This window comes from Drosophila serrata, unplaced genomic scaffold (assembly GCF_035046125.1).
Source record: "Drosophila serrata isolate PLE 108 unplaced genomic scaffold, ASM3504612v1 contig_285, whole genome shotgun sequence".
Lineage (NCBI taxonomy): Eukaryota > Metazoa > Arthropoda > Insecta > Diptera > Drosophilidae > Drosophila > Drosophila serrata.
This window is the reverse complement of record NW_028257183.1, coordinates 1-23,856: the sequence shown is the minus strand read 5'-3', so window position 1 is coordinate 23,856 and position 23,856 is coordinate 1. Positions and strand designations below refer to the sequence as shown.

Genomic DNA, 23,856 nt, shown 5'->3' with positions numbered 1-23,856 from the left:
AGCGCAAACCGAGCGCCGACAGAGGCAGCGGCAACGCGACGTCGAGCCAAGTTGCGGTTCGATGTGTGTTTTGTTCGTTACTTTTTTTTTGTCGGAGCTCGCGTTGAACTTTTTGTTTTTGTTTGATTTTTCTTTATTTCTGTCTCTTGGATTTGAAGTCAACGTCTCTTGCAAACAAGTTTCATAAACACACACACACATGCAAACAGAATCACAAACATAGATGGTTAATTATACATATATACATATATAAGTATCTTCATAAGTGCTTGCATATTTACATACGTTATTGAGTTATCAACCAAATTAGCAAAATAAAAATAAATATAAAAATGAATGATTTTTATAAACATGAAAGTCCGCCTTTATTTGCTGCAACTTGACAGTGAAGCTTCCTTAACTCGGAAGACGCCTTTTTAAAACCGAATTTTAAATAAATTAAAAATAAAAATATATAAAAAATTGTTAAAATATGCTCTCAATATATACATATATATATAAATATCATAATCTGAAAAATTTTAAGTTAAGATTCTTGTTTTTTGTTTTTTTTTTATAACTTGGAAACGATTCCTCAATATATTTGTGCTTATAAAGTCCCCACTGTAAGTGCTGGACCAACAAGAAACAACAACAAAACGGCTCGCTCCAGAAATATTAAAAAAAAAATGTAATAAATAATTAAATACGGGCACTGCTACGGTTTTTCAAGCACTAATGGAATGTTCCATCTCTTATGGGGGGCTCTCTCGCCCGCTAGGTTCTCTCACTCTCGCAGATTTCCTCTCAATAAGAAATGCATGCGTAATGCATGCGAGTTCCGTTGGGTTTAGTGCCACACCCACACAACGGCGGCGCCTCTACATTGCCCCGTGCCACACTGCCCATAATGCCATTCCATTTCATTCCATCTCGGTCCGAATTTCAATTCCAAGCAACAACAATTGTATGTGTTGTGTGTGTGAGTGCTCCTCTGCTCTTTTCGCATGCCCGTCTCCCTCCTGCCCCGCTACCATTCGCCTGCTGCCTCGCTCTGCTTCTCCCTTTCGCACTGCTGCAGCAGCAACAGCAGCAGCAGCATAATCATCATCATAGATTTATCTCATTCACGCGCACGTGAGGCAAGGCCCAAAAATTAAGTCGTCGTCGTCGTCGTCGCCGTCGTAGTTTGTCGCTTTTCGTTTTGCGCTTCTCACTATTCCTCTTACTCTTCCTCCTGCTCTTGCTCTTGCTCTTGCTCCTCTTATTGCCCCTACCACACCCCCGTTCATACATATGTACGTTCACTTGGTGGCGGCTTGTTATCATCAGCTCATTTCATTGTCTGGCCTTTCGTTCGTCTCTCGTTTTCTTCCTATCCCTATCCCCGACTCGGTTTCTTCTCTCCCCCTCCCCCACCCTTCTCGCTTTCACAGTTTTCGTCGTTTGCCAATTTTCGTCTTTCGCTGGCCGTTACAATTTTCATGCTTTGCCCATGTTTGGCAACACACTCTTCCTTCACCTCGATTTTTCTTTTCCATTCCTTGTGTCTGCTTTTCCTTTAATAGTAATTCCAGCGGGAAGAGAATAAAAACAGCGATCATGCGACAGCTGTTGTCCAAAGAGAAAAGAAGGTGAAGAAGAAATAGGGTGATGAGACATGATGGAATGGGTAGGAACCAGGGAAAAAAGGAAGTACACCGGAACAAAATTAATAAATATTCAAATATCTAACAATTTGGTATTCTATCGTAATAAATATTAAATAAACTCTATTGTGCACATTATTCTGAATTTAATGAGTCATTTTTTTGTTAATCAATTAACAGCCCATTGGAATGCATATTGTCCTACTTTCATCCCCCCCTCCACTGGAAATTTACTAGATTTTTGTTTCTTGGCTATTAGCAATTTTACTTCTAGTTCCAAACAGTGTACAAGTTTATGCATATGAAAATATAATTTAATATAAAAATCAAACAATTTTTTGTTTAGTTTTTACTCTTTTTTTTTTGTAATTAAAAAACTGGCAACTCGGTGGCCGTGCTGTTTTTGTTGCCCTTGTGCGTTAGTTGCGCCAATGGCGCCCTCTGCCGGCGTCGTTGCTCGCGAATTGACAAAGACGCCGGCTGCCTCATTCTCTTTCTCTCTCTCTCTCTCTTTGCCAGCAGCTGCTTTCCATTCCGTTTTGGATTGGAAGTTCGGTGGAATAGAGACTGGCAGAAAAATGAAAAAAAAAAAAAGCTGCAGCGAAACGCTGGCAGCGACGCCGGCAGAACGTCAGCAACAACTTGGCGCAATTTCTTGTATTTTTTAATATTTGTATTTCTAGTTTCAATATAAAAATTCGACCTAATTAAATAAAATACATTTTGTATATCTACGAAAAAATAAACAGTAGAATAATATTTATTATATTTATTTGGTGCCGTTAGGTTTCGTTGCAATTTTATTTATTTATTTAATTTTTTTTTTTGCAAATGAGCGAATAGTTATACTCGCTCTGCTCTTGCTCCCACTTCTCACTCGTTGTTCCGCTCTCGCCCTCTTACGCTCTCACTAAAAGTGAGCCGCTCGCTCACCACTCTTCTTTTGCTTGCTTGCTTACACTCTCTCTCTGTCTCTTCCTCTGTGTGTTTGCACCTTCTTCTTTCTTTCGCTCCGCTTACCATTTTACAAACACACACGCGCACGATGAGAGCGACTGCAAAAAAATCGGAATAAAACGGTTATAATATATGTATATATTTACATATATATATCTCATTTTATAGTGAAATATCAAAAAGATTGCTTAACAATAACAAATATGTGAAAATTAGTGCAAAATTACGAAGGAAATCAACCGAAAAAGCAATAAATGTGATAAAACTGTAATAGAATGTGAAAAGCCAAACACACATACACTCACTCATACATTTATACATATACACATACACACATAAACACACACACCAGCGCACGCGGCCACGTATGTGTGTGCAGAAAAATATGCGGCGCTTAAAAAAGGTGAACGGCATTTTGTGAACATACAAATAAAAAAATAAAATAAAATTGATAAAAATACAATTTAAAAAGCTAAAGTTAAAGGAATGAAAAATATGTGAAGCAAAAGTAGAGTGCAAAGAAAGAAGAAAAAAAAAAAACTAATTGTGTTAGGTAGCCATTTTCATTTCAACCTAAATTGTTCAACATCTTTTTTTTTGTTGTATTTTTGTTCCTTGTTGGTTTTCATTGTCTTTACATTGTGCTTTTTGATAAAACATTACACACATACACAATCGGCTGCATTCGCTCGCTCTTTCTCTCTCCGTTTGTCGCACTCCTTCTCACGCAAACGCATGCCTTACTTTCGTCTCGTTCGCACTCTCGCGCACACACATATTTTGCACATTCTCTTTTGGTGTCGCCGCTACTGCTGCCACCGCCCCTGGGTTGCCACCTAGTCGCAATGCCAAATCCCGCGAATGTGGCAGCTCTCTCTCGCTCTCGGGCAAAACGAGCGAAAGATGAGAGAAAAAAAACGGCCAAAGAAGCAGCGGAGCAAAACAAAAGCGGCGGCAGTGTTGCCAAGTGCACAAAACGAACTGAGAGAGGAATGAGTGAGAGAAGCGAGAAAGAGTGAAGTGATAAGCATAAGCAATAATGGATAAATACTAGATAGCTACTTAACATAAAAACTAAAAAATAAAAAAATAAATATAAAAAGTTAATTTGAAATTTTGTAAGGACTCGATTTAATAATATTGCAAGAATTAGAAACGTGGAAATACAAATTTCAAAACAATTGCAATAGGAAAAAACAATGGGAACTAGGCTTCAATTCAATTTATTGTGAAATATATGTCTAAATATATTACAAGAAATATTGTAATTAAATACACAGTACTTAAGTCTTTGAGCCTAATATTTATTCAGTTATTCTTTTAGTATAATAAAGTATATATATAAAAATCAGTTGAAATTAAACTTTGACTAACTTTAAAATATCCCTTGTTTATTGCAGATGTCCGCCGGTGCTCAGTTGCAGATGGCCCCGCAGACTACTTCGGCCCTAAGTCACCACCATCCTAACCAGCAGCAACAGCAGCAGCTGCAGCCGCCTCAGCAGCAGCAGGCCCCGCCCCCGCAGCAGCAGCAGCAGCAACAGCAACAGCATTTTGCGAATCATCACAACGCCCAGCAGCAGCAGCAACAGGAGCAGCCGAATCCACAGCAGATCCTCGCTCAGCAGCATCTGCAGCACCTGCACAAGCATCCACACCAGCTGCAGCAACTGCATCAGCAGCAGCACTTCCACCAGCAGCAGCAGTCGCTGCAGGGACTGCATCAGGGCAGCAGCAATCCGGATTCGAATATGAGCACTGGCTCCTCGCACAGCGAGAAGGATGTCAACGATATGCTAAGTGCTGCCGGAGCAACGCCAGGAGCAGGAGCTGCCCTTCAGCAGCAGCAACAGCAGCAGCAGCAACAACAACATCCCGCCTTTCCACCCACATTGGGTATGCAACAACCGCCGCCGCCACCACCCCCGCAGCACTCGAACAATGGAGGCGTAGCCGGAGAGATGAGCTACATGACGGCAGCCAGCACAACGACGACGTCCGTGGCGGCAGTGGCTGTCGGCAAGCCGCGCACTCCGGCGGAACGGAAACGGAAACGAAAAATGCCTCATACCGCTGATGAGGCGGGGAGCGGCGGAGGCTCCGGAGGCGGTGGTGGCAGCGGTGGGATCGCAGGAGGCGGCGGCACTGGATCCGGTGGTGTGAACAACTGCAGCCTGAAGGGCAAATCTCTGGCCTTTCGTGATATGCCCAAGGTGAACATGAGCCTGGGTCTGGGAGATCGCCTGGGCGGCTCAGCAAGCAGCGGTGGAGGCGGTGCCGGAGGCGGTGGTGCCGGCAGCGGAGGAAGTGGCGTCGGTTCCGGGTCCGGCAGTGGCGGCGGCAAAAATGCCCGCCTAATGCTGCCCGGCAGCGACAACAAGAAGATCAACGACTACTTCAATAAGCAGCAGCCAGGCGTCGGTGTCAGCGTTGGCGTCGCCGGCAGTGGGGGTGGGAACTCGGGCGGAATCCGGGGATCCCACACGGGCGGCGGCAGCAAGTCACCGTCATCCGCCCAGCAACAGCAACAGCAGCAGACAACGCAGCAACAGGCGACAGGTGTGACGGCGGGAGGCGGCGTAGGCGTCGGCGTTGTTACAGGAGGTGCTGCTGGCAACCAAGTGCAGGTGCAGACCAGCAGCGCCTATTTGTATCCACCAGCTAGTCCCCAAACGCAGACGCCGCAGCAGCAGCAGCAAGCGGGAGCCGCCGACTTCCACTATGTCAACTCCAGCAAGGCGCAGCAGCAGCAGCAACAGCAGCAGCAGCGCCAGCAGCAGCAACAGACTTCCAATCAAATGGTTCCTCCACACGTGGTCGTGGGCATGGGTCATCCCCTCAGTCTCGCCTCCATCCAGCAGCAGCAGCAAACGCCGCAGCAGCAGCAGCAACAGCAGCAGCAGCAACTAGGACCGCCGACCACGTCAACGGCCACCGTTGTTCCAACGCATCCGCATCAGCTGGGTTCCCTTGGCGTTGTCGGTATGGTTGGTGTTGGTGTAAACGTTGGTGTAGGTGTTGGTGTTAATGTGGGCGTTGGACCACCTCTTCCACCGCCACCGCCCATGGCCATGCCAGCCACCATTATAACGTATAGCAAGGCCACACAAACGGAGGTTTCGCTGCACGAACTGCAGGAACGTGAGGCGGAGCATGAGTCCGGCAAGGTGAAGCTGGACGAGATGACGCGGCTATCGGACGAGCAAAAGTGTCAGATAGTTGGCAATCAGAAGACGATCGATCAGCACAAGTCGCATATTGCCAAGTGCATCGAGGTTGTTAAAAAGCTGCTAAAGGAGAAGAGCAGCATCGAGAAGAAGGAGGCGCGCCAAAAGTGTATGCAGAATCGTCTCCGCCTTGGCCAGTTTGTCACCCAGCGAGTGGGCGCCACATTCCAGGTGAGATATAGTTCAATTTTTTTGCTTTAGAGTATCTCTGAGAAATGGAAATGTATAATCATTTATCTCTCATTTAATCTCTGCAGGAGAACTGGACGGACGGTTATGCGTTCCAGGAGCTGAGCCGGCGGCAGGAGGAGATCACCGCCGAACGTGAAGAGATCGATCGGCAAAAGAAGCAGCTAATGAAGAAGCGCCCGGCGGAGTCCGGACGTAAGCGCAACAACAATAGCAACCAGAACAACCAGCAACAGCAGCAGCAGCAGCAACATCAGCAACAGCAGCAGCAACAGAATTCCAACTCGAACGATTCCTCGCAGCTAACCGGCGGCGTTGTTGTCAGCGGACCGGGCAGTGACCGCCTTGGCGGCGGCGGTGCCGGTGGTGGTGTCAGCGTTGATAGCGGCCTTGGTGGCAATAATGCTGGCGGAATTGTTGGAGGCGGTGGCGGCGGCGTCGGTGGCGGCGGTGGCGTCGGCGGCGTCGGTAGCGGCGGTGTCGGTGGTGTTGGTGGCGGAGGCGGCGGTGGTGGCGGCGGACGCGGCTTATCGCGTTCCAATTCGACGCAGGCCAATCAGGCTCAGTTGCTGCATAATGGCGGCGGAGGATCGGGTGGTAATGTTGGCAATTCCGGCGGCGTTGGCGACCGACTCTCGGATCGAGGTGGCGGCGGCGGAGGCGGTGGCATTGGCGGTAACGATAGCGGCAGCTGCTCGGACTCTGGCACCTTCCTCAAGCCGGACCCCGTATCGGGGGCGTACACAGCGCAGGAGTACTACGAGTATGACGAGATCCTCAAGTTGCGACAAAACGCACTCAAGAAGGAGGACGCCGACCTGCAGCTGGAGATGGAGAAGCTGGAGCGAGAGCGTAACCTGCATATCCGAGAGCTCAAGCGGATACTCAACGAGGATCAGGTGGGCATCGGTTCAAGCCTCAAATGTGATTTTCCCTTTGGGATTTTTGTTTTTAACAATTGCGGTATTATTACCATTGTATTTTAGTCCCGCTTCAACAATCATCCCGTGCTGAACGAACGCTATCTTCTGCTGATGCTGCTGGGCAAGGGCGGCTTCTCCGAGGTGCACAAGGCCTTCGACCTCAAGGAGCAACGCTATGTCGCATGTAAGGTGCACCAATTAAACAAGGATTGGAAGGAGGATAAGAAAGCTAATTATATCAAGTGAGTAGTGGCGAGGCGAAAGGCGAAAGGCGACCGGTGAACGGTGAACGGAGAGGAAAAAGATCGAGGAGTTTAGGAAAATTTGTACGACTATTAATTGGGGAAAGGGAGCTAGCTGTATTCCGGCTATCAAGTTGAGAAGAAACTTATACAGAAAGACAATTAGCTTTTAGGCAAAAATAACCTGAGGGTCTGGGCCTCGCTCTCCTCTATTTGCAATTAATCTCACTAATAATCTTGCTTTACCTCTTAAAACCATCCCCAATTAACTCAACCAGACACGCCTTGCGGGAATACAACATCCATAAGGCGTTGGATCATCCGCGGGTCGTCAAGCTCTACGATGTCTTTGAGATTGATGCAAACTCGTTTTGCACGGTGCTCGAGTATTGTGATGGCCATGATTTGGACTTTTATTTGAAGCAACATAAGACTATACCCGAGCGTGAAGCGCGCTCGATAATAATGCAGGTGAGTGTCCCATGCATGCTTAATATTTAATTTAATTAATCAATAATTGAATTGCTTGCCTTCTTCAGGTTGTATCTGCTCTCAAGTATCTGAATGAGATTAAGCCGCCAGTTATCCATTACGATCTGAAGCCCGGCAATATACTGCTGACCGAGGGCAATGTCTGTGGCGAAATCAAGATCACCGACTTTGGTCTGTCCAAGGTGATGGACGATGAGAACTACAATCCCGATCATGGCATGGATCTAACCTCACAGGGAGCGGGCACCTACTGGTGCGTATTAAATATTAGCTTTCCTTTCGATCCCCTTATTAAGTTGTTTATATTATTTCGATTAGGTATCTGCCACCCGAATGCTTTGTTGTGGGCAAGAATCCGCCAAAGATCTCATCCAAGGTGGACGTTTGGAGTGTCGGTGTCATCTTTTACCAATGCCTCTACGGCAAGAAGCCCTTTGGCCATAATCAGTCGCAGGCCACAATTCTCGAGGAGAACACAATCCTCAAGGCCACCGAAGTGCAGTTCTCCAACAAGCCAACCGTCTCCAACGAGGCCAAGGTGAGTAGAGTGGCTTATTATATTTAATTATAAATATCATTCAACTTTTTACTGTGCAGAGTTTCATTCGAGGCTGCTTGGCCTATCGAAAGGAGGATCGCATGGATGTGTTTGCGCTGGCCAGGCATGAGTATATCCAGCCGCCGATACCCAAACATGGGCGAGGATCGCTGAATCAACAGCAGCAGCAGGCGCAGCAGCAGCAGCAACAGCAACAGCAGCAGCAACAACAGCAGCAACAGCAACAACAGTCGTCGACATCGCAGGCCAATTCCACGGGCCAGACATCGTTCTCTGCCCACATGTTTGGCAATATGAATCAATCGAGTTCGTCCTAGCTGCCAACCAAGCGCAATTCCAATTCATAATTCGCAGCAGTAGGAGGAACACTAGCTGCGAGTCAACAACAGCAACAAAAACAGCAGCAGCAGCAACAGCAGCAGTTGCAGCATCTGCAACACTTGGAACTCCAGCAACTCCATCAACTCCAACAGCAACAGCAGCAGCAGCAACTTCAGCTGCACAATAGTAGCAGCAATTATGCAACAACAACCACAACAACAACGTTGCTGGATGCAGCAGCCGCATATTGCTATGAAACTGTGATGGATGCCGCCGTCGTGCATTATAACAATAATAATAGCACTATTATTAACAACAATATTATGCTGCAGACAATGACAATGACAACGGGAGCTGTCGCTGCAGCAGCTGGAGGAGGAGTTGGAGTTGGAGTTGGAGTAGGAGTAGGCGGAGATACAACAACTCCAACCTATCAGGGCAAATACAAGCGCTGGCAGCAGCAACAATTGCAACAACAGGCGCAACTGCAGCAGCAGCAACACAAGTTGCTGTTGCAACAGGAGCTGCTGTAATGTTTATAAACTGATGCGATGAAATTGAAGAGGAACTGAAGCTCTGGAGATGAATGGAACATGGAGGATACAAAGACGACGCTGTCTGCGCAACACTGCCGCGAAAGCCAAGCTAATTGTTGATGCTGCTGCGGCGCTAGCAACAGTAGCAGCAGCAGCAAACATAATTCAAACGCGAAAAAAGAACAGCAGCAAAAACGAACACCAAGGGAATTTCCACTGCGAGTCGCAAACCAACAAAAGGAAAATAAAAACCAACTTAAATTAAAGAAACTATATAATAAATATATAATAAATATATATATATATATGCATATATATATTAAATGTGATAAACAGCGTAAAGCAACAAAAAAAAAACATAAAACAAAACAAAAAAAAACCAGCAGCAGCAAATACAGCCGGAGAAAGTCGAAAGAGCAGATGAAGAGAAAGAAGCTAAGCTGGCAAGAAGCTGCAAAAAGTACAGCACGAAGAGGAGAAATCCAGAAAAGAAAATCTGAATGAAGAGAATAAAATCACACAGGAGGAAAAGGAGAAGAAAGCTTGAGAAATTGTTTATAAAGGCTGCTATATAAACACACATTTTTTTTTTTGTTAACTATAAAATACCAAGCAGAATAATTAATATATATATATAAAATTAATAATAATTAAATCCTAAATGTAAATTAGTTATTAGGTGGCATCTAAACACAAAAAAGAAAATAACAAAAAAAAAAACAAGAAGCAAACGCAAAACAATTCCCAAAAGAGCTGAGCAAGTGAGAGAGCCAGTAAGAACGAGAGAGGAAAAGAGCGCGCGAGAGAAGTTTTTCTTTGTAAAAAAAAGATAGCAAATTAGCGTAGGCTAAAAAAGCATACAGTATATATAAAAAAAAACCAATTAGCTGAAAGCTATAAACCAACCAGTAAAGAATATCAAAAAGAAAGAGAAGAAGATAAGGGAAACACAAATTACAACAAAAATACAGCCAGTTGCAATGTTTTTTTTTGTGTTTTGCACGCACACAAACAGACTCTCGACAGAACTCATAACATCTCTGAATATTCCACGAAACACTCTTTAAATTATATTGTAATTACAATTATACCGACATGTATGTATGTACATGTGTGTTTTAAATTATTTCCCAATGCGTAAATGCTTGTATATTCTTTTATTTTTTATTGATATACAATTTGTTGATAATACATTTAATTCATAGACGAAAGCTTTTATTAATTTTCCGCTTGTTTTGTATCAAAATTCCCAAAATTAACCTTGATTTAAATATCATAAAAAACCATGCACACGTGCATACATATACATTTGTATATACTCGTAATCTTGAACAACAACAACAACAACAACAAACAACCAAAAGAAAACAAAATGCACTTTGAAGAAATAACCGCTAAATAAGAGAGTGAGACAGAGAGAATGAGAGAGAGGTGCAGAAAATCAATCAGATGAAGATAAAGCTAGATACAATAGGAAAATCAATGCCACGCAACAACAACAACAACAACAAAGAAAGAAAATAAGAGCAAAGAAAACAAGTTACGGCTGCGCGCAGGGGAATAGGAGGAGAAAGATACAGAGAAAGAGAGAGAGAAAAGGAGAGAAGAGTGATTCTCGCGTCAGATTATAGTAAAGAAAAGCCCCATTTTGAAGTAGTCCTACTTCAAATTATACTTCATAATATTAACTAATGTAATAGTTTTTATTAAAATTATAAATATATATATGTATGTATGTAACAACATATATATTTAAATACATGTTTTTTTTTTTTTAATTTTAAACTATATTTGTAATGCACTATGCGCGTAACATTGTATTAAATATTAATATCCAAGGCATATTAATATAGAAACCTATATATATATATACAAACGGCAAAAAAAAACAACAAAAACAAAACACATGAACTACCAAGCTAAATGTTTCAATAATATAAATATATATAGAATTCTATGTATGTAAAACCGATATAAAAATCCGCAAAAAAAGAAACTTGAACACGACAAGGGAGAAGGCTCACAAAAAGAGAGAAGGCGAGATAGGAAGAAAGAAAAAGAAAAGGACGCAGCGAAAGCAGATTTATCCAAAAGCTAAAAACATTTTTTTCTTTAGTCTATACAACAAAAATAAAACAAAGGAAAAAAACAACAAAAATACAAAGTAAAAGTATATAAAACAAAAAAAACAGAAATTATAAATAATGAAACCCGAAATTAGTTTTTAGAGCGCAGCATATGAAATATTGCAAAAACGCGGAATCAGTAACGGTAAAGAGAAAGAGGAAAGGCCACAGAAGAAGATGGCAGGCAGAAGAAGAAGAAGGAGAGAAAGAGTGATGGTGAGATATGGGAAACAGCAGCAAAAGAAACAGAAAAACAACATAAAAAGAAAAAAGCAAAAAAGCAAAAAACAACTCCCTAACAAGTAGCAAAGAAAATTGTAAATATTTATATAAATAATTTATGCCTAAAATACAATTAAAATTAAACAAGAAAACAAAAACAAAACCAAGATAAAAGATGCAAAAGAAGAACCAGAAGAACCATTTCAGATTTATATGCAAATTTGTATATGTACGTACTTTCCTTTAATTTTAGCCAATCAGTTTGTAAGATTTTTTTTTTTTTTTTGTTTTCATAGTGAGATGAGGATAATGATAATTTTTATTCGTTTATTTAAGCCGATACCATAGTGGTATATCTATATATATATATATATATATATATATATATATATATATATATATATATATATATATATATATATATATATATATATATATATATACATATATGTATTTAAATGTATATTTATATGGATATATATATATGTATATGTTTATTTATATATAGATGTGTGTGTGTTATCGACGCGATTTCATCGATAACTTGGATGATCGCGCGCGAGTGTGTTGATTTTAAAAAAAGTGAAAAGAGTGGATAGAAAGAGAAATGGACAGAATGGTATGAAGGAGTATGAGCGAATATATTCTATAATATGATTATGTAAAATGCACATTTTTAAATTATAAATTATATTATATATATCTATATATATTTAAAACGACTATTATTATTATTATTATTATATGATTATGATTATCATTATCATTACTTTTTATTATCACTTAACGGTTTCGGTTCGATCCACAGCCCACAAAAGAAACCAACAACAACAACAACAACAACCAACAAACAACAAGAGAAACAAAATAAACAAGCGAAATGTTTGATAAAAAAAAATCCCAAGTGATGTTTTCATTTACCTATGTTTCTGTCTGCATTTTGTTTCACTTCCATTTGATGTGATATAAATTCCATTCGTTTTTGCTTTGTTTCTTAATTTTTTTTTTGCATAAGAAAGGAATGAAAAGTGTCCACAAACAAGCATATGCATATAAAGGTAAAAGAAAATAATACCTACTAAGTGTTTAAATAGTACTAAACGAATCAAAATATAAATGCAGAAAAAAGAGAGTAAAATAAATTAAAAACAGCAGCAAAGATGGGATTGGCGATCGCAGCAGAGGAGCCACAGCAGCAGAAGAACTAAAACGAAAAGGTGGGGAAAACATAAGAGAGAAGAAAAAAAAAAACAAAACAAAACGAAAACCCATTACATTATTTGTTGAGTATTTTATTAAATAATAATTACGATAATAATTATAACATTTAAATTGAAAGAAAAAACGAAAGACAAAACTGAATATAAATAATATATATTTATATATATATATATATGTTCACATATATATATATATATATATATATATATATATATATATATATATAAACACGTATATATATATACAAAACAAATTATTTAATAGTTATGCTAAAAAATTATTTAAAGTGAAGGATATTAAAAATATTTGCATGCGCCACTGCAGACAAGCGTAAATGAGAAAGGTATGAAGATGGATAATGCCACCGTTCCGTTTTCCATAAGACACCTTCTTCCCAGACCCCCAAAAGAAACTGCATCCTTTCCTTCAACCAAAAAAGCAAAAAACAAAAACACCACCCACCCACCCATCCTCCCCTCAGTATAAGAAGTGGCAGAGGAAACTTAGGAGAGATGCGCTGTGAGCGCGAGAAGTGGCGAGTAAAATGCGTGGATGAAAAAGTGGAAGATACTAAATCAATAAGTAAACATAAAGATTAATTAATAAATTAATTCAAAGAAAAGATAAAAGAAAAAAACAAAACAAAAAAAGAAGACAAAACAAAAGACAAACAGCAGAAGGCGAAAAAAGTAACAAGAGATGAAACATTGAAAATAAAAAAATACTAAAATGATTAATAACAACAGTTTTCAATTAAAATAAACTACTTTTGGGGTGGTTTGTGGGTTTTGATAATATTGTATTTCTTGTATTTTTTTGAATTTAAACAGTTTTCATCCCTGGCTTTTGAAAAAAGATAAATGAACCTCCAGTATATTTTGATCTAAAAAGCAGTATTTTATCGTTATCGACCTACAAATACTGCGATTGTGTCTTTCGTAGAGAGATTACCTGTTATCTGCCTTAAAAGCTATGGTTTTAAAATACTGAAATGGTATTTTACGATTTATCGCAACATCGATACTTGGGCAAACAAAATATCACGATATAAATAAATCACTTAGAGAAAAATATCGATATATCGATGTGTTGATATATTTTCAACATCCCTAGTGAATCTTCTTTTTGCTAATTTTTTTTTGCACGCACTGCCAAAGATGACTGATCCGAGCAAATTGTCCGTGGCCGTGGTCTGCTCCTCAAACATGAACCGCTCAATGGAGGCGCACAACTTCCTGGCCAAAAAGGGCTACAACGTGCGCTCCTACGGCACCGGCGAACGCGTCAAGTTGCCGGGCATGGCGTTCGACAAGCCGAATGTTTACGAGTTCGGCACCACCTACGAGCACATCTACCGCGACCTGGAGTCGAAGGACAAGGAGTTGTAAGTTTGACTGCATGCCGACCCGAGCCTTGGCCTCCTTTCATTCAGCCTTCTCATCCTCTGCTTCCACAGCTACACACAGAACGGGCTGCTGCACATGCTGGACCGCAACCGGCGTATCAAAAAGTGCCCGGAACGCTTTCAAGACACCAAAGAGCAGTTCGACATCATTGTCACTGTGGAGGAGCGCGTGTACGACCTGGTGGTGTTGCACATGGAGTCGATGGAATCGGTGGACAACCGTCCGGTGCACGTTCTTAACGTGGATGTGGTTGACAACGCTGAGGATGCGCTGATGGGCGCCTTTCTCATCACGGACATGATCAACTTGGTACGAAGTTCACTCCAAGCCAGAACGACACCCCGACTCACTCGCTCTTCCCTCATCTTTACAGTTGGCCAAGTCCACGGATCTCGACAACGACATCGACGAGATGATCCAAGAGTTTGAGGAGCGCCGCAACCGTGTGATCCTGCACTCTGTGCTCTTCTACTGACGACCGACATCCGCAAACAGTACGTGCCCCCACTCTGGCTCAACCGTTCTCGTGGTCTTGGTTGGCGGGTAGCGGGCGATGGGGCGGGCGACGGCTTCCGGACGGAGCCGCATAGGAATTAATAAAACTGTAAATAGAGAGGGCCATCGGAGCAGACAACAGAACAAAACACACTCAACACACACGACACTCGCACGCAAGAATTACACCTGTTGGCCTGACCCACGAATTACATATGCATAAAGTGACAAACAATTACAACGCGGCGGCGGAGGGCTTAACGGCTCTGGCATCAGCACCGGCACCGCTGCTCTTACATATTTGGAATTAGGTATATGTGTGCATGTCCGTAATCCTTGTAATCCCAGCAGTTTAGCCGCATCCCTTCCCCCCGTCTCTCGTCTCCACCACACTTGGTAAATGTAATCCGTAGTTCCATTCCCACTCCCACTTCCATTTTACCCAGCTGGCAACACTGGCAACACTGGCGCCGATCTGGCCCTCCGATCCTCTGCCCACTCACCGCGCCGTCCCTGCTGACCGAAACCACTCACATAAACAGAAACAAAAAGCGGGCAGCAAACGCATGCAGAGAAGCGTCGTCACACATGCAGAGGCCCGTGTTTACGTTGCCCGCGCGTGTGTGCGTGTGTGTGTGTTTGTGTGAATGAGTGCACAACAGAGAACAGGCAACAGGCAGAGCCAGGGGCGGATCGGAATCACAATCGGGCGGGTGGGCGCCAACACGGGGGTGGGGCGTAGCTTTTTTATCATTAATAGTTTAACAAATTGTTTGGACAGGGCCTATTTGGGGCAACCGAAGACCGCTGCGGGCTGTGCTTAGGCTGTATGTTACAAACAATGGCCTGAGACCGCAGCGCAGTTAACTAAAAACAAAACAAAACAAAACAATATAAATGTTATAAATTATTATTAAAAAAAAGAAAAGAAAAATACTTGTATTTAGCCTTTCGTGGAAAACCTGACGTAAAAACCTTTTCTTGATTAATTAAATATAATATAATGATAAAACACAGGCCGGCTGGAGTTTGAATCCGCTCCTGCCCTCGATCAGCGACGTCGCTTACAAAGCGCCGTTTCTTGTTGCCATTGGCAATGCCGCTGCCCGCTGCCGCTTCATGCACGCTTTCCGCGCTCGGCCTAGCGCAGTCAGTGAACGATCGTGCTGGGCTCCATTACTGTGCTCTCGAGGACTCCGCGTCTCCAAACTCAAGCTCCATCCGCTGACCGTCGTAATTACATAGCCGGATTGCTTAACGTTAAGCATACCAACAATTGGCTAGTGAAATCAAACCAAACAACGGCAGTACAGTTGTTTGTACAAAAAATCTACGCTTTTTTTTCTTTCTTGTGTCTCTCTGTGTGTGTGTGTGTGCTCTCTCCCTCATCGTTTGACACGGCTAACGGGATCGCGAGACAAGATGACAACGCAAAAGGAAGGTAAGTGCTTTAGTTTGTGCATACTCCGTGCGATCACAGTGCCGCTGTCAGGTGGACGATTGTGATAGTGACTGGTGACTGCGACTGCGACTGCGAGCGCGCGGCGCCCTTCAAAATGTGTTCTTCGGCTAGGGGGTCACCTACAAAACATAACGGACGACAGCGTCTTATCACAAAAAGCTCAATCTTCCCGCCCTCACTCCCCAATTATCTACCGATGACGTGTAGTTGTTGTTGCCAACAACAGCAGCCACTCAGTGTCCCAAGATTAAAGCCCGGCAAATAACCTTTCGTGTCGTCCGCTCTCCACTCTCCATTCTCCATTCTCCGCGGTAATGACATTGGAAGCGCGCCGCGCACATTCTACACGTAAATAATTGGCACACATGCGTGCCGTGCCATGCGAGTACCAGTTCCAGTTCCAGTGCCTTTGCCTGTGCCTGTAACAGCGGGGGCTAGCGAAAAGCCTTTCCAAAACACAAAACCCGCTCGATTTTAATTTATTCAGACATTATTTCATGCCCAACATTACCTTGTTCTCTGTCTCCTCCATCGTCTCCTTGCCCCCGTGCCGCCGTCTGTGTCAATGTCAAATGCGATTCGGCCGAGATTATAATTACTGGCCGTGGCTGTGTGATTCACCATCGCGGTATCTCCTCCGTGAAGCCATCCCCAGCTCCGGTCAGTTCCCCCATCGTGATTGGTCAACCGAAAAGCATTATTGCATTACCTGGAATTTAATTAGGAGCAAACTTCCCTTTCTTAAATAAGAAAGGGAATCAACTTTGGGAAGCCGAAGTTCACAAGTTTGCAATTGAATTATACTATTTTTTTATATCAATCAAAGTTTAATAAGAAAGGAAGCTATTTTCTAAACCCTTGCAGATTGAAACACGATCACTGGGAATTAATAAATTATAAATAATATATATTTATGATCAAAAACAATATAGTACTGCCTGCTTTTTTTTCATTCAGAGGCTTGCAGTTTCCTCTAGATTAATATATATAGGCTATATACTAAATTTGATGGGAAATCTGTTAAAAACTGGAAAAGTTATAATTATTTTTATTAAAAATTTCCGATCGTTCCTAAGGCAGCTATATATTTATATGTATGTATACATATAATCCACCGATTCGCCATGCTCCGACTTATATACTAGTAAAATTATATAGCAGAATAAATCCATAGTTTCATTCAAATAGCTTGCCCTTAAATTTGATCCAAAACAAGTCTCGCACATCTGGGCATCTGATTCCCAACTTGTTCTAACATCCCCAGAACGAAGTGTCTTCTACCAGCCAGGTCTCAGATACGTGTTGTGTTACAAAAGTTGCAAGTCATTGTTTATTAGTGCTTAAAGTTAATTACTGATTATAGCTACTTACTGTTCATAGCTACTTACTGTTCATACATACTTACGAATCATAGATACTTACTATTGAGAGTTAATTACTGAACATAAATACTTACTGTTCAGAGTTAATTACTGCTCATAGTTACTTAGTGTTCAGAGTTACTTACTGCTCATAGTTACTTCCGCATATCTGTGCATATGATTCCCAACTTGTTCTAACATCCTCGGAACGAAGTGTCTTCTACCAGCCAGGTCTCAGATACGTGTTGTGTTACAAAAGTTGCAAGTCATTGTTAATTAGTGCTTAAAGTTAATTACAGATCATAGCTACTTACTGTTCATACATACTTACGAATCATAGATACTTACTATTGAGAGTTAATTACTGAACATAAATACTTACTGTTCAGAGTTAATTACTGCTCATAGTTACTTAGTGTTCAGAGTTACTTACTGCTCATAGTTACTTCCGCATATCTGTGCATATGATTCCCAACTTGTTCTAACATCCTCGGAACGAAGTGTCTTCTACCAGCCAGGTCTCAGATACGTGTTGTGTTACAAAAGTTGCAAGTCATTGTTAATTAGTGCTTAAAGTTAATTACAGATCATAGCTACTTACTGTTCATATATACTTACTGGTCATACATACTTTCTTGTCAGAGTTAATTACGTCTCATAGCTACATTCTGATCATAGATACTTACTGATCATAGGTACTTACTGTTCAGAGTTACTTACTGATCATAGATACTTATTGTTCAGAGTTACTTACTGCTCATAGTTACTTGCGAACTTCTGTGCATATGATTCCCAACTGGTTCTAACATCCCCGGAACGAAGTGTCTTCTATCAGCCAGGTCTCAGATACGTGTTGTGTTACAGAAGTTGCAAGTCATTGTTTATTAGTGTTCAAAGTTAGTAACTGAACATAGGTACTTACTGTTCATACATACTTAATGATCATAGTTACTTACTGTTCAGAGTTGCATACTGCTCATAGTTACTTAATGCTGATTGATACTTACTGATCATAGTTATCTCTTTTTTTGATTAATTTTTAATATTAATTTGTCTTTGATCATGTTTTTATCCGTCCGCCTTAAAAACAGTTTTGGGATAATACTGTTAGAAATATTTCGTGAAGAGAGACAAATCTTGAAGCTATTGAATCTTTATTATTCGCTACCAGAATTAGGTTGGCAACAAATAATAAAATAAATAAGTAGTCCCCTTTAGGGAATACTCGAAACATTCAATGAGATGCCGGCATCTTTCAAGGTGCCTTTTGTTATCTCTCTAAAAAAAAAAATGAAACAAAATCATAAGTAACTTGTTGAAACTTAACCTATCCTATCTTGTTCTTGGGAGACTTCTCCCAGTCCATCTTATTTGTGCAAGGTAATCAAACCCGCAGCTGATAATAATAACAAATGAGAGAGTTGATTCCGAGACAGATATGTACATTATACAAAATATATACAAGATATTTTTAGAAATACACAAAAAAAGGTACACTTTAGATTGAATTCCAATCAATAAATGTTGTATTATTAGTCATAGGTATTATTTATAATAAATGAGCTCAGCTAAAAGCTGGAGCTTACGTTTCTTAGTGTATGTGAGAAACCCGAAATAACAACTGGAAACATGTTGTATTTTACAAAAATAAAATAACGTTTCTCGGTTGTTTCTAGAGATTGATACTTGAAAGATTGAAGAGATGTAGTGTGGAATTACTAGATTTATGAGATAAATGCTGGCGCACCTTTTACTAATTATCAACTTTATTCTACTGCTTCGATTGTAAAAGCTTGGAGTAGTGATTTTTTAAGACCCCAAAGAAATCAGATTCATAGATCAGAGAATTCATTATTCCAGCTAAATGTTGACGCTGAGGCTGCTGCCGGTCTCGTCGGATCTCAGATATACGAGACCCATTACACCATTACACCATTACACCATTACGGCATTACACCTATTACACTCTGGTCTGGCAATTTGCACTTTGTGCCGTCGACGCCAACGGCGACGTCGTCGTTGACCGCGCCACCGCCGCTTACAAACTTTTCAAAGTCAAGCACAGCGCAGCAGTTTATTCGCTTTGTGCAACCGCATCGAAAGATACGCGCGCGTACACCTGTCCAGCTGTCCCCCACTCACTGGCTTCCGCACCCGATCTGACGATCTGCTCCGCCACGAGATCTCTTGCAGCGCCGGACAAACCACATCAACCAGGTGACCTCTGGCAGAGTCAAGTGGCAAATTTGGTGACTAGTCATTGTGATTAGACAACGGATCCGGGGCGTTATCGAGTTCTTATCAACTGCTTTCAATCCATTCATAAATAAGGTCAGCACAAGGCCGCGACCATTCACTTTCCTCCTTCACTTCACTCGCGGCACACTCACTACAGGTCAGTCCTCCAAAGACTTCACACCAGATCCTCAGCGAATACTTTGGAAGCTTCCCCAAGGAGTAGAGTTAAAATAAATGGACTACAAATCATAATACCTTCGATTTTGAAAAGATACATATCGTATATACAAAGGTCATACAATCCATGTAGTCAAGGTCAAGTTTATATATGAGCAAAGGGCTTCTAAAGTGCAAAAGGCTATTGAGGTTGAAAGCCCCAACTTATGGCCAACTTCGAGTTTATCTTAGCAAAGATATTAAAGAAATGCCTTGGAAAGGACCAGGATTTCTGAGATATATCCATGCAAACTGCTTACCGGACAGTGAAAATGCTCTTAAACTAACCATAAACATCAATTATATTGAAATATCAAACCTTATCAAACCTTTTTAGAACAAATCTAGATGCTTCTATGCCTTGTGGGTGTGGTTTGTGCTTGTGAATCATATGAGACTTGAAAAAAGCTAACCTACCTTGTATTTTCAGACCACACCGCCCTGGATCTCATCATCAAGTCGCTCAAGTCCCCGACCATGGTCTGTGAGGGCACCCACTTCGATGGCAAGATACCGCACACGTTCGTGATCTTTGGGGCATCCGGGGATTTGGCCAAGAAGAAGATCTACCCAACCCTTTGGTGGCTCTACCGCGATGACCTGCTCCCAAAACCGACCAAATTCTGCGGGTATGCACGCTCCAAGCTGTCAATTGCCAGCCTCAAGGCATCCTGCCTGCAGTACATGAAGGTGAGTTCCAAGCAACTGGTGTCCACAGTTCACAGATGCTTATGCCACGTACATTCCACAGGTGCAGCCCCACGAGCAGGCCAAGTACGAGGAGTTCTGGGCCCTCAATGAGTATGTGGCCGGCAGCTACGATGGGCGAACTGGGTTTGAGCTGCTCAACCAGCAGCTGGAGCTGATGGAAAACAAGAACAAGGCTAATCGCATCTTCTACCTGGCCTTGCCGCCGAGCGTCTTCGAGGAGGTGACGGTTAACATCAAGCAGATCTGCATGTCCGTTTGGTGAGTAGTCCTCCTCTCTGCGTCCAAGTGAAATCTCATACTGAAACCTTGTATTTGCAGCGGCTGGAACCGCGTGATTATCGAGAAACCATTTGGACGCGATGACGCCTCATCGCAGGCGTTGAGCGATCACCTGGCTGGATTGTTCCACGAGGAGCAACTGTACCGCATCGATCATTACCTGGGCAAGGAGATGGTCCAGAATCTGATGACCATTCGCTTCGGCAACAAGATCCTCAGCTCGACGTGGAATCGAGAGAATATTGCCTCGGTGCAGATCACATTCAAGGAGCCCTTCGGCACCCAGGGTCGCGGTGGCTACTTCGACGAGTTCGGCATCATTCGCGACGTGATGCAGAACCATCTGCTGCAGATCCTGTCGCTGGTGGCAATGGAGAAGCCGGTCAGCTGTCATCCGGACGACATACGTGACGAGAAGGTCAAGGTGCTGAAGAGCATCGAGGCCCTTACCGTAGACGACATGGTGTTGGGCCAGTATGTTGGCAATCCAGCGGGCACCACTGAGGATGCACGTACCGGTTACCTGGAAGACCCCACTGTTGACAAGAACTCCACTACGCCCACCTACGCCCTCGGCGTGCTGAAGATCAACAATGAGCGCTGGCAGGGCGTACCCTTCATTCTGCGCTGCGGCAAGGCGTTGAACGAACGCAAGGCGGAGGTCCGCATCCAGTACCAAGATGTGCCCGGCGACATTTTCGAGGGCAGCACGAAGCGCAACGAGCTGGTGATCCGTGTGCAGCCGGGTGAGGCGCTGTACTTCAAAATGATGACCAAGAGCCCCGGCATCACGTTCGACATTGAGGAAACGGAGCTGGATCTCACGTATGAGCACCGCTACAAGGATTCCTACCTGCCGGATGCCTACGAGCGGCTCATTCTCGATGTCTTTTGCGGCTCCCAGATGCACTTTGTCCGCTCCGACGAGCTGCGCGAGGCGTGGCGCATTTTCACACCCATCCTGCACAAGATCGAGCGCGAGCGCGTCAAGCCCATCACCTACCAGTACGGCTCCCGGGGGCCCAAGCAGGCCGATCGCAAGTGCGAGGAGAACAACTTTAAGTACTCCGGCTCGTACAAGTGGCACGGCGGCAAGCCGTCCACGTCCAATCTCTAAGATTGGGATCGGGATTGTGATTGGGTTAATCACAGGACACTACTCTCTGTGCTTACATATCTCTATGTAATCTTTGGTTATTTGTAATTTTCTATGGTTTGTACGAGAATGTTTTTTTTATTAAATATACAAATAAGAGTTTAATTAATAACCAAAGAACTTTGATATTGGATATATTAGATAGTTCCCGGAGTCATAACCCGCAATTTAAAGCCTTGAGTTTTCTGATTTCTGAATAAGATAACACAAATGATAATAGGGATGTATGTACACATATTATTATTTAGTAAGTTTATACAAACAAAACAAAAAAAGTTATAATTTGTGATGATTCTTACTACGCATATGTATATATATATGTATTTATATATTTATTCGCGATAAGCAGTGAACTGTGAGAGCTTGGATTACGTTGGATTTTCCCTTACTGTGTGTAATGCGAGGCGAGGCGAAGTGCGACGTGGCTTGCATCTCATCTTTGTAGAGGCTGCGGATTAATATATCCATCGCTGTTTGGTATTAATCGAGGCGGAGGCGGATTGACATATTCATCGTTATTGGGAATCATACGCGGTGGAGGTGTCAAGACATATCCAAAGTTGTTAGGCATTACTCGTGGCGCAGACTCCATGACATTGCCATTGCCATTTAGATTTATTTGCGGTGGAGATGCCATGACATACCCATTGTTGTTAGTGTTTAAAAGTGGTGACGGTGGTCTTCCATTGCCGGTATTCATGCACACATATGACGAGGACTCTGGTTCGGTTTGCTCAACGACATCCGTAAAGGACTCGTCAATCTCCAGCTCCTCTGGTTCCCTTTCTTGGTCTTGGTCCACGTTTGTGAGTGGTTGAAGCTCTATATTAACTATGGTAATTTTGGGATCATAATATGGATTCGTTATCCTCGGCACACCCACACGAGGAGAAGACTTCGCCTCGGACTCGGACACTGGCTCAAGTCTCATTTTTTGGCCCATAATGGGCAATTCAACCTTAATATCATTCATTTTGTGTAGCTTCTTGACTGACATGATGGCCAATCCCAGCAGCAGCAGGGCACCGATGCCCTCCAGAATCCTGGCCTTTCGGAACGTGAATGCCTCAATTTCCTTCTTTTCCACGGCCACCAGCCTGGCGCTTATGCCGCCACTGACATGATCTCCGTAATTGGGTGCCAAGGCAATATCCTGCAGTGCCATCGAACTGCTGAATGTGTACTCCTGCCGCTCAGCACCGTACAACGAGATCTTATTGGTGGCAACACCGTCCTGGCATAGCTGGCCGAGTGTATCGGAGGCATTGCACCAGTAGATGGTGTACCCCAACAGCAGATCGCTCTCCTCGGGCTTGTCCCACGTGAAGGTGGTGGAACCATTGGCGTGGTGCTGGTACCTCAGATGAGAAGCCCGGCGCCTCGCCACATCGCTTATGGCCGGTACCCACAGCCAGCTGCTCTCTACCGAGGCGCCCATGCTGTTCCGACTCCTCACGGTCACATTGGCCGGCTGGCTGACGTCCCAGTTTGTAAATGTGGCAGAGCGACTGTTGGTGTGGCTAGCCTCCTGGCTGCTGGAACGGAAAAGTTGGTATAAGTACAAGCAACTAAAACTATGACGGCATTGAGAGATTAAGAGTGTGTGTCTGAAAAGGTTAAAACTTTGGTGAAGGTGAGAGAACTGCAAGCCTTTTAGCAAGGAGTCAGTGTACAGGCATATATGTATATGCTGAATAGCAAAACCCATGAACAATTTTCCATACTAAATTGTAGAAATAACCACTTTCCTGTTTTTTGAAAAAATTGGAAATGTCATCAAACTTTTTGGGACAGCCAAAGTTTAAAAATCGCATAACTTTGTCAAAAATGCCTTAATTTCAATTCGGAAAGCGGTTCTGAGTTAGTTGTTTGGCGCTTAACAATTCTGC

At 42.8% G+C, this 23,856-nt stretch overlaps 4 protein-coding genes and 1 long non-coding RNA gene across 21 annotated transcripts in view; 3 read left to right on the top strand and 2 right to left on the bottom strand.

Moving 5' to 3' along the window:
- The window catches only part of Tlk (Tousled-like kinase), an 83,492-nt gene extending 71,887 nt beyond the window's left edge, over positions 1-11,605 (top strand). For 10 of the 11 annotated variants that reach the window (XM_020953037.2, XM_086836588.1, XM_086836587.1 and 7 more), the window contains 7 exons: positions 3,986-5,983; positions 6,070-6,900; positions 6,988-7,166; positions 7,445-7,637; positions 7,706-7,911; positions 7,977-8,196; positions 8,256-11,605. In XM_020953037.2, coding sequence (XP_020808696.2) covers positions 3,986-5,983; positions 6,070-6,900; positions 6,988-7,166; positions 7,445-7,637; positions 7,706-7,911; positions 7,977-8,196; positions 8,256-8,534 — 3,906 coding nt within the window. In that variant the 3' untranslated portion in view covers positions 8,535-11,605. Of the gene's footprint in view, positions 1-2,569; positions 2,989-3,985; positions 5,984-6,069; positions 6,901-6,987; positions 7,167-7,444; positions 7,638-7,705; positions 7,912-7,976; positions 8,197-8,255 lie in introns of those variants that run through there. The other variant, XM_020953040.2, reaches the window with a different exon arrangement.
- On the bottom strand, positions 2,383-3,490 carry LOC147643155 (uncharacterized). Its single transcript, XR_015272513.1, has 2 exons — positions 3,257-3,490; positions 2,383-2,683 (listed from the first exon to the last, which is right to left on the bottom strand). It is a non-coding gene; the product is annotated as an uncharacterized LOC147643155 (long non-coding RNA).
- A 2,010-nt stretch (positions 11,606-13,615) lies between the features above and the next one.
- Ssu72 (Ssu72 CTD phosphatase) lies at positions 13,616-15,478 on the top strand. Its single transcript, XM_020952929.2, has 3 exons — positions 13,616-14,027; positions 14,100-14,358; positions 14,423-15,478. The coding sequence occupies exons 1-3, from the start codon at positions 13,801-13,803 to the stop codon at positions 14,522-14,524; spliced, it is 588 nt and encodes a 195-aa protein (XP_020808588.1). The 5' UTR covers positions 13,616-13,800; the 3' UTR covers positions 14,525-15,478.
- Positions 15,479-15,690: 212 nt separating this feature from the next.
- On the top strand, positions 15,691-22,076 carry Zw (glucose-6-phosphate 1-dehydrogenase Zw). Of its 7 annotated transcripts, none has more exons than XM_020952954.2 (4): positions 15,691-15,985; positions 20,252-20,511; positions 20,573-20,790; positions 20,851-22,076. In XM_020952954.2, exons 1-4 carry the CDS (start codon positions 15,967-15,969, stop codon positions 21,926-21,928), a joined length of 1,575 nt encoding a protein of 524 aa, XP_020808613.2. In that variant the 5' UTR covers positions 15,691-15,966; the 3' UTR covers positions 21,929-22,076. The 7 variants fall into 7 exon arrangements, with proteins under 7 accessions (XP_020808613.2, XP_086692729.1, XP_086692731.1 ...); XM_086836603.1 differs by lacking the exon at positions 15,691-15,985 and adding an exon at positions 19,228-19,584; XM_086836605.1 differs by lacking the exon at positions 15,691-15,985 and adding an exon at positions 19,284-19,698.
- A 108-nt stretch (positions 22,077-22,184) lies between these two features.
- LOC147643154 (uncharacterized) lies at positions 22,185-23,502 on the bottom strand (the record flags this gene model as incomplete). Its single annotated transcript, XM_086836585.1, has 1 exon — positions 22,185-23,502. A coding segment is annotated over one exon (1,102 nt), but the record flags the coding sequence as incomplete, so codon positions are not given.
- Positions 23,503-23,856: the final 354 nt, after the last annotated feature.